The 9,928-nt window shown below is 42.5% G+C and overlaps 1 protein-coding gene across 1 annotated transcript; it reads right to left on the bottom strand.

The window, feature by feature from the left end:
* Window positions 1-43: 43 nt before the first annotated feature.
* LOC108133202 (lipase 3) lies at window positions 44-4,434 on the bottom strand. Its single transcript, XM_017253029.2, has 4 exons — window positions 3,676-4,434; window positions 3,334-3,492; window positions 576-660; window positions 44-366 (listed from the first exon to the last, which is right to left on the bottom strand). The coding sequence occupies exons 1-4, from the start codon at window positions 4,315-4,317 to the stop codon at window positions 44-46; spliced, it is 1,209 nt and encodes a 402-aa protein (XP_017108518.2). The 5' UTR covers window positions 4,318-4,434.
* Between the last annotated feature and the right edge of the window lie 5,494 nt (window positions 4,435-9,928).

Consider the following 9,928-nt stretch of genomic DNA (forward strand, 5'->3'; position numbering starts at 1 on the left):
CTTTCCGCGCTCTGTCCATCACAATTTCCATAAATCATCATCATCAGCCGCCGGGCAGTGCCACCGATACTGCGTCCAACTGCCAAGCCTGTTGAATAATTCGTTGGTATACCAGTTGCGGCGCTGTGACGGCAAACAGAAAGTCAATATGATTATAGCCGGACACTTGATACATCTGAATGCTGCTGTGCCTCAGCTCCCTGCCGAGGCGTTGCACATCCACCGGACTGGACAGCACATCTCGCGACCCGTGGAAGATTTGCAGCCGAAGGCGGACATTGGCCAACTGATACGAGGGGGGCGTGGCCTGACCATAACGCTGTGTGTTAATCCTGGGCGAACGGTAATCGAACTGTTGAAAGGTTCCTGCGGCAAAAACAGAGAGTCATCAGTGATGGTTTCTACTTAACAAGTGTACACGGAAAAATTCTTTATACTTTAATGAAGAATGACTAATTTTAGTTATAAAAGACTATATACTTAAGTCCCTTTTAACAATTATTTATAAATATAAAAAATTGTTTCATCTATTAAGACTTCCTGTGTACTGTCCATATGCCTCTTGTCCAACTTACCGCTATTGATGAGCTGTCCAAAGTGCTGAAGCTGGCGACGGGATATGCCCGCCGGTGTCGTCTCCAGGATGCGTGGCAAGATGTTCTGCAGAGGAATTGGATTGGGTCAGACAAAAAGCATTTTGTTAGGCTTAAACTCCCCAAATCGTTTAAATTTTATGAGCAGCAGCCGGAAACAGGACCTCACCCCCACTGCCACTTGAGGGTCGGGTCATTCATGTGTGAGTGTGTCGGTGTTGGTGTATCGGTGTGCGTTCAGGCTGCTATTTCCGTTTCATTGCGACACAAAGCATAAACGGAAGTGCACACAAGCAAGCATACACATACAAAATACACATGAACAGGCACAGAAGCGAGAGGTCCTCCCCGACCAAAGGCCAAGAGGTCCTCGCTTTGAAGCTCCACCAGGACGGTCCGGGACGGGCCAGGCCAGGTCAGCCAGCCAGGGGAGTTCAACTTATATTATTTGTTTTGAAATTAGCTGCTTATTTGTTGGCTCCTCCGCTTTAGCCTCTGATTAAGGTAAGTGCAATGAGGTTTTCAATTTTATATTGAGATTGCAATTGATATTGATATTGCTTTGGCTGAATGGGTTCAGCTGATTGAAATTGCAAAGGATATTGGTGAAAGAGCTGGCAAAGGTAAATAAAGATATTTTCTTTAGCTTTTACTTGACCCTAGTTATTAAACTTTAAAAGGTATTTAGGGATAATGTTTAATGTTTTTCGAAAGTTTTGCTTTTTAAAAATCCATTGAAATCAAAGTAACATGAGTTTAAAGATTAAATCCGCAAAAAATTCACAGTTTTTACAGCTGTGGGATGGAGTATACATTTTTTGCTGTAATTTTACAAGGACTTCTCAGTTATAGAATTTTATGTAAATCGCCTGACTTTAAATTGCCATGACAAGCCATTGAAACGTTGCATGCGTCGCATTGCTCGTTGAACATTGCATCGCTCGCGCGTCCTGCGTCCTGCATCCTGCGGCGACATATTTTTTTGTTTTGATGTTTATTTGATTTTCCGCCTGGCCGTTGCATTTCCCATTTTTGGTTTTATTTTTTTTTGGCCCTCCCTCAGTTCGTTTCCTTTGTTTTTCTTTTACAAGGATATCCCAGCAACTTGTGGCAAATACTGGCAATTTTGTGCCGCCAGCTTGTTTGTGTTTCCCCGAGTTTTTCTTTTCTTTTTCGTTTCTTTTGCATTTTTCTTTACATTTTTTATTTATTCCAACTCGAATCTTATTCGACGCAGTGCAGCTCGCCGAGAGTGTTGAACTTTGAGTGGCGGGTCGTGCGAAAAGGGAGTGTTTGGGGTGCCAGTCCTCCACCCCCATCTTATAGCTTAAAAAAATATCTTAAATATGCACAAATATTTATTCGGACTGTGGCAGTGACAAGTCGCAAGTATCGCCTCGCTCCATTTGCCAGGGTCTCAGTGTCTTTTCTATGTATTTGCTTAACAATTTTTGCGCTGCTGGGTTTTTGCCGGTTTGTTGACTTTTTTATGGAAGTTATGAGCATCGCCTAGACATGCCACGCGGTTGCACTCGGTTGACTCTCGAGTCGAGTGGCAGGCAGGCAGCCAGGCAGCATCCAAAATATCTTATTGACTTGCCACCGCGTAGCATTGATACTTGAAATATTTGGCGTGGAAAACAAATGTTTTTGATTACATTTATTACCATTCCACGCTTTAAGCTTTACTTATTCATTTCCCGAAAATGTCTGCTTATTTATGGCTGCATATGTAAAAAGATTAGGGAACTATACACATTCCAACGTATCTCCTACAATAAGTTGTTATCCTTTTTTATTTGGTCTCCCGGCAACTATAAAAAGTTCAAATCCAGCTTCGGCCAGGGGCGCATCCAATTGGCCGAAGCCCCCTCTTTAATAACTTACAAGCGGCACTTGGCGCCCGGGATCTGACCTCCGCTTTATCCCCGCCCGAAACTAACTCACTTCAGCGGCACTAAGCCATTGGAGCACGCGCCCCAAACACTCCAAAAACACACTACACACACAGATAAGCCATAAACTTTTTTCTTTCGCGATTTATTTGCCATATTTCACGGCAAAACAAAATTTAAATGTACCGTGTGCGCGCGAGAAACAAAAAGTGTTTAAGGCAACGTGGCGTATACGTAATGTGTGTTATACTCTAGTTAGCCGCCAGCTGGGGCGGTATTTTTGTAAAGGGCCGTGCTCGAGTTCGGTGGCTGATACCGAAGGGGGAAAAGTTTAGCGCACCTTTTGGTTGCATATTACAGGATGAAATGGAGATTCTCTATAGTCGAGAGGATGATGCTCTGAATAGTATGCTTTTTTTAGGAGATCTAAGAACTAAGAACTTCCAAAAAAAAAGAGAATTACTGTATTTAATGGCCATGGTGAGTGTAAATCCTTTTTTTTAATCTTTAACAAGCTCCGTGCCTTTATCGCTTAACCCTTTTTTTTTGGTAATACCCTCTCCTCCACAATAGTTCTGGTCTGACTTTCAGCCAGGAAGCTTTGCCCGGCAAGAGCAGCTCGTTTACGCATTTAAATTCAAATAACTTTTATTACCAAAACTAAGGCCCCTACCCCTTTCAGCCCCGCCCTCCCTGTTTGTCTGTTTGTGTGTGGGCGGAGTGTGTGCGAAGGATTTTTCTCAGCTCACTCCAGAGTGCAATAAAAACTTTTGCATACAACAAGAAAAAAGTTTTTGGGGCGCTTTGTTGGCTAAATTATGGCCCGCATATATAATCGTACTCACACGATCCAATGGATAGTCGCTGAAGCCCACGTACAGGGAGGTGAAGAATGTGCAGAGGGCGTAGGTGGGGAGGGTGGAGCTGCAGAAGTACTGTCCGCCCACCTGGGTCAGTGCCGATGCCGGCAGCAGTTCGTGGAGGCCAAGTTTATTGAGAAGCAGCTGGATAGGGTTAAAGGCCACAACGATATCAGTTTTGAATTGTCATTGAGGTTTGGATTTAAGAAGAGAGCTTTAAATATAAAATGGTATGAGTTCTTCCAACGTTTTCTGGTAGAAAAGAGGACCACTACTTCCGTAAAAGACCAACTTATCGCGCGTCGAAAAAACATCAAGTATACGCACCGTTACCGCGGAACTGTCGCTCGCCAGAAGCCGCAGCGGTGGGCTGCTTAGGTGCTTGAGAAAGGCGACTGGCGCCATCAGGTTCGCATCGGCGAACCTCGCATTGTACTCCGGTCGCTGTGACAGGAGCACCAGCAAAACTGTGGTCCCCTGTGAATGGCCGACGTAGTGCAGCTGCTGCTTCCCTGTACGGGCCAGGACATAATCCACGGTGGCGGGCAGATCGTAGACGCCAATCTCGTGCCAGCTGAATTGCCAGAAGCGAGCATCGCTTGGCGACAGGCTGCGGTGGTTGTGGGAGTGGGTGGTGCCCCGGGCATTGCCCAGCCACACGTCGAAGCAGCGGGCGTGGAGCTCCAAAGCAAGAGACCTCCCCGCTCCTCCAGATACGAAGTCGGCGGCGGAGCCTAGCAGGCCATGCATCAGAAGGAACGGACGCAGCTGTCGGGGACAGGCCGGATTACGCGGCGCGGGAATTCGGTGGACACTGAGGAGATACCCATCGGCGGTCTCCACGCGATGCACTTGGCACTCGAGTCGCTGCCTCTGAACCGCCTGGCAGACGGAATCGATCAGAGGCGTCCTCTGAGCCTCGATAAGATTAAACAGCCAGATCACTAAACAAATCGCACTGGTCTTCATAGTCTTTGCTTGTTATTTCTGTATTGGATGCACCCTTTAGGCCATCATTTGAGCCATGATAGTGGCAACGTGACGTTCGAACGGCTACTGCGGCAGTCGGATGCATTCGCTGCCGATTTTGTGTCGGGCTCTACGCATTGCAAGTGGAGAACATACATACGGGAGGCACTGTGAATGGGAGCTATAAATAAACACATTTTCAACTTTTGTTTACTCGTCAACAGACAATCGACGACATCTACGTAGATGGCCTAGAAACGCTAAAATATGCAACTTGATGACCCAAAAAAGTAGCTAAGTAAATCTTAATTATGGGTAATACCAAGTACTGAATAACTATGTATGTATATCAATATTAATGAATAGATAATTAAACACCAAATCATATCACTCGAATCTGTCTCTATCAATGGGATGTGGACTGGACCCCTGTGCAGTAATTGGCTGCATTAATTTGCACTCAGCTTTTGGCCGTTTTGGCCATTTGGCAGAAGTGAGGAGCTCCAAACCGCAATCTGCTGCACAATGAACATGGAGACGTAATCAAATATATGCGTTTGAGTATATTTCATGTATAATGAGCGACTGACAAGCTGACAAACCGACTGACCGAGTGACTGAATGACGGACAGCACATGTTACTATGGCCGGTCTATGTGATTTACAATTTGAATGGCTTGGACGTGTTGAAAATGCAATCGTGCTAATTAAAACGACCGCGTCGCAGGGCGTGTGAAATTATTACCCAGCATAGATGTGTGACCCATCCAATAATGGGGCAGTGCCACCACCGAATTGTTGTGGTCAACAGCCCACCATTGCAGATGGACTGGCCATAATGGAGTGTGGCGGTTTGGTCAATTCAAACTGAGCATTTCACCTTTTTTTTTTGGTGGACATATTCCATGAATTCCATGGACTCTGGTCTATTGAATAATATTTCAAGTTTTAATGCAGATACAGTCAATCGAGCGAGGTGAAAGTTTTCCATCTGCAGCTACTTGATAAAAACTCAACGTCAGCTTTCTCTCACCTAAACTTTGTCTCGAGTAATCTGCAGCCTTTCGAAAGTTATCCTGTTACCACTCCTACTATGTACTACTTGACCCCAGGAACCGCACGAAAACTTTTACAACATTGTTGAAATAGATCTCATCACATATTAACCATTTAGAAAGGAATTAAATTGGTTTACTTGCTCTCGAGATTTATGGAAATTCTTTTCTCTGCGAATAATAAAAGAGAAATTCCTCCAGAAGAAGGCAAATGGAAAATAAAACGAATAAGGACGATGGCTGGAAACATTGCAAAGTTAAGTAAATATGATTCAAGGACACTTGACTTGCTGTGGAATCCTTTTGGCCACTTACTTTTGTGCCGAGGCTTCGCAGGACCTCGAGGGAAAGCGATTTTAATACTTTCTCGCACAAAAGCTACTTAAAGTTGGCCAGGACTCTTAATTCGTTTTCGTTTCCGTTTTTCTTTTTGTTTGTCAGCAACAGCCAAAAAAATAGAAGAAATAAAAGTTTTTTGTAAATTGAGTTAAGTTAATTTTTTCTTTGTTTTTACCAAGTTAATGTTTTTTTTTTGTTTTTTGGCAGCTGGAAGTTTGGCGCTTTGGTTTGCCTAATAAATGTGCGTGCAAACAAAAGGCCAGGATACTAGTAGTGTGTGAGGGAGTGAGTGACGGAGAGGGCCTGTATCACAGTCGCACAGACACACCGACAGTTGTTGCGACAGGCAAAAGGATAAAGGATAATGACAGCCATTAGTATTAAGTGCGCGTTAGCTACTTTGGATCCTCCCTCAATGTTTCATGGTCGTTTCGTTTTTTTTTTTTTTGGTTTTTCGCCGGTTCTTTCGCCGGCCCGCTCCAAGTCCTTGCTCCTTTCTATCCCCTGCTCATTAAAGTTGTTAAGTACTTGGCGTAAATGTGGCTTTTGGAGGGCCCGTTGAGCTGTGCGAATATCCTTTGGGCAGGCGGAGTTGGCCGCAATGGGCTGCGCTATTAAAGTTAATTTAAATGCGCCTTAAGCGCTTTAACTTAATTCGTTGGCCGCAAAAAAAACGACCAGAACTTGTCCATTCTTTGAACTGTAAATAAAGGGTCAGTGAACGTGAAAGAAAGGACTCCATCTCACCTGTTATTATGCAGGATGATGTGTTGTGTTGTGTGGAATATTCCTAGACCGCAGCACAATCTCTACTTTCATGTCATTCTCGAAAATACAAAAGCCTTTCGAAACAATTCACATCAGAATGAGTGACAGAACCACACAGAAAAATGGGAAAAATGATATGAAGAGCCTGGCATGGAAACTAGAGAAAATGAATGAGGAGGTATTCAGTTGTCAAATTTTTATGCAAGGACATAAAATAGTTCTCTCATAAGGGGCTTATATCAGCATTAAAAATTAGCATTATTTTAAACATTATAAACAATCTTATATAGTCTATAAATACTTCAACTCAAAGCCAATTGTTGATTCTTTCTTTTCAAGTTAGGGTATTCTGTGTTCATTCTATACCTAGTTGTTAACTTTTCCCCTCTGGTTTTTGTCCGGTTTCTGTTGACTCTTTTATGATGTGCAACAAGCACGCCACATTTGCGTTCAATGAGCATGATATAATGTCATCATCAACGTCGTCTTCATCATTCATCGCCCAGACTGTTATGGTCAGGTGGAATGCGAGATGCTGGGGCGACAGGCAGGTGCGACGGGCAGGTGGGTGAGGCTGGCTGACTGTGTCTGTTGTCTGGCATTTGGTTCTTAAGAAATTGCATTTCATTATTTAATGAGGATGGCATTTTTAATTAATTCGCCAAACTATTGTGGCTGCTGGTGGCTCGTGATTACGTGGCATGGGTGGAATAAAAGCAAATGAAATGTTTACAATCTGATTGAATGGTTAAATGGTCTTTCAATAATTAATAACTGCCCTGCTTTGCTTCGCACACGGCAACTAATGGAAAGGCTTTATTGTCGATTGCCGATTGGCGATTGGAAAAAATCATTTATTGTTTAAATAGCAGATCAGAAATTTGCAATCATATTTAAATTGTTCCTGTACAGCATTCTTTTTTTCTTGATGGACTCACATAATGAAATAAAATGCCGAAGAAAAAAAAACAGGAGCAGGAGCGCATTTCAATTTAAAATTTCTATGGCCTCGGCGGGAATAATTGCATGGAGCCCGCTGCGAATCGTTTTTTCATGAATTCTGTTTCATGCAATTAAATTTATATTTACAGCAATGTTTCGGGCACATAAACCCCGCCAGTTGGTGGATAAATCAGACCAGAGATATATAAATATATATATGGTAGGTTCGATTGGTCACTGGCCACTCCCCTGCCCCAGAGAAAGTAATTTTTTATTTTCCCGGCATTTGCATATTCATTTGATTTTTTATTTATTTGCATCTGATGAATTGTTTTTTTTATGATTTACGTGGCAATTGTACTACAATATTATATCTTACTTTTTTGTTTTTTAAAAATGCATAAATGTATAAAAGATTTTCACTTTGATTTGATTTTGCATCGCCAAACATTTATTTTTCATTTATTGCCAATGTCAGACATTCACAAAGAGGGGCTTTCGTTTGAGGGCTTTATAATACTATATTTTATATTAAATCAGCATGACCAATAAGTCAGACCTTAAAGGCCCTTCATCGTAATTATGACTTTCTTTTTGGAAAGTAATCTCAGTCACGTACTGAGATTTCATCCCCCCATCAGCCCCTTCCCAAGCTAGAACCTGCTTGGCATATTAATTATTTATAATTATTGTTAATTTTCAAAGCAAGCAACCAACCAAACAAACATAAAAAAATAAGAAAAAAATAAAGGAAAAAACAAGGCAAAACCACAAAGAGAACCTCAATTAAAATTCAAATTAGAGCGCTTGGGAAATTTCGCTTGCCTGCCTGTCGGCTAAAGTGCGAAAACTTAAAACCACAGGGAGGTGCACCAACCGTTTCGCCATTTCCACCATCACTTCCTCATTTTCCAGGCAGCCGAAGCCGAAGTCGGAGCCGGAGCCATGGGCCACCATCCTGGGAAAACTAACTGCCTAAAATGAAATATGAACCCTGGGCGCTCGAGCAGGAAGATTGAGTTTTCGGGTTTGGGGTTTTTGGGGACGAAGGAAAGCCAACTTCCTCAGCCATGGTCTACTAATAAGAAATTTGTGAACTTTGCAAATTTGCCATCATTAATTCTTGGGCAGGAGGGGGCGTTAAATGAAGAACATCGGTAGGGAAAGCTGGGAAAATTGTCGAACGGGAACATTTTTCATTTGTCCTTGCTGCTTTTGCTTTTGCCCTTCGTCATTGTGTAATAATTGTCAAGCAATTTAAATCGAAGCTCTGAGCGTAATAAATTGTCATATGGCTGGATAGGGACTGGCAAGGGGGCGGGAACACAAGCCAGCCGACACGCCCCCATTGGTAGCACAAAGTCCTGCGACTTTCGGCGATGAAAAAATAAGGTAATGAGGAAACGGAAATTGTTGCCGGAAGTTCAGAGCCAAGGCAAAAGGCGGAAGCTCATTTTGCAATATTCACAGTCGACTGACTTCGATTTCTAGAGACGACGGCTCGGCTTTTTTTTCTACCATGGCTTACACCATGAATTGTAAATTGATTGAAAGGACCCGAACGGAATTCCAAGAACTTTGCTTTGTCCGTTTCATGTCCTGTTACTCATCATTAATAACAGTGGGTCAGTGAAATGAGCCGTAAGGATTCTTCTTAAAATTTGTCTCAAAGTTTCTTTTATTTTTTCCAAAAATAGATATTTCTAAACCTTATCATTACGATGTTCATTTCCTGATTTATACGAGCTTACCTTGACTCAGAGATCCTGGTGCTTAAGGTTAGGCAATGTCCTGACAGTCGCCGAGCCGTTTGTCTGCCAAGGCAACAAAATGGTTGCGCGAAATGCTCCACGTAAATGCTTCCATGTTGCCAAGTTCTTGTTTGTGAAGAGCTGTTCAAATAAGCACCGGAGCAGCAAAGGGCAACAACAACATGGAGGGCTTAGAATGGCTACACTGAGGAAAATTACATTTGTTTTTTAAATGATTAGAAACATAAGAAATAAAAGAAAAAGTATGCTATTACCATAGTCATTTCTAGTCATATTATTCTATTTTAAATTTTGTATAGCATAGTTTTTTGATGAGTGTAAAGCAAGAACAACATGGAGGATTTAGAATGTCTACACTGAGGAATATAACTTTTATTTTTTTACAATAAGAAATAATCGAAAAAGTATGCTTTTTCCCTAAGACATTTAATGATCACTTGTTTCTTATAACTCTTGGATTTTAATTAATAATTATTTTGGGTATACTTTTTTTCTCAGTGTCGGGGTAACAACTGAAGTTGGCTGACGTTAGTTTCATTGTTGACATTGCAGAGGCAACACGGCAACAGAAACGGCAACGTGGCAAAAGCCAGCTGGAAAAAAGGCAACAAAAAGCAATTAACTTGGCTTACATCTTTGTTGAAAGTTGAAAGCGGGGGCGCGATTTATGCCGCCGGCCCCTGCGGGTGCAAATGGAGGTGGAAGGTGGCAGGTAGCAGGCTGCAGGTGAGTCGA

The sequence above is a fragment of the Drosophila bipectinata genome, chromosome 2R (genome assembly GCF_030179905.1).
Source record: "Drosophila bipectinata strain 14024-0381.07 chromosome 2R, DbipHiC1v2, whole genome shotgun sequence".
Taxonomy (NCBI): domain Eukaryota; kingdom Metazoa; phylum Arthropoda; class Insecta; order Diptera; family Drosophilidae; genus Drosophila; species Drosophila bipectinata.

Coding starts and splice junctions, on each gene's coding strand:
- LOC108133202 (XM_017253029.2), bottom strand. CDS start 4,317: ATGAAGACCAGTGCGATTTGTTTAGTGATCTGGCTGTTTAATCTTATC. Junction 661..3,333: donor GCGACTATCCATTGGATCGT/GTGAGTACGATT, acceptor ATTCCTCTGCAG/AACATCTTGCCACGCATCCT. Junction 367..575: donor TGGACAGCTCATCAATAGCG/GTAAGTTGGACA, acceptor TTTTTGCCGCAG/GAACCTTTCAACAGTTCGAT.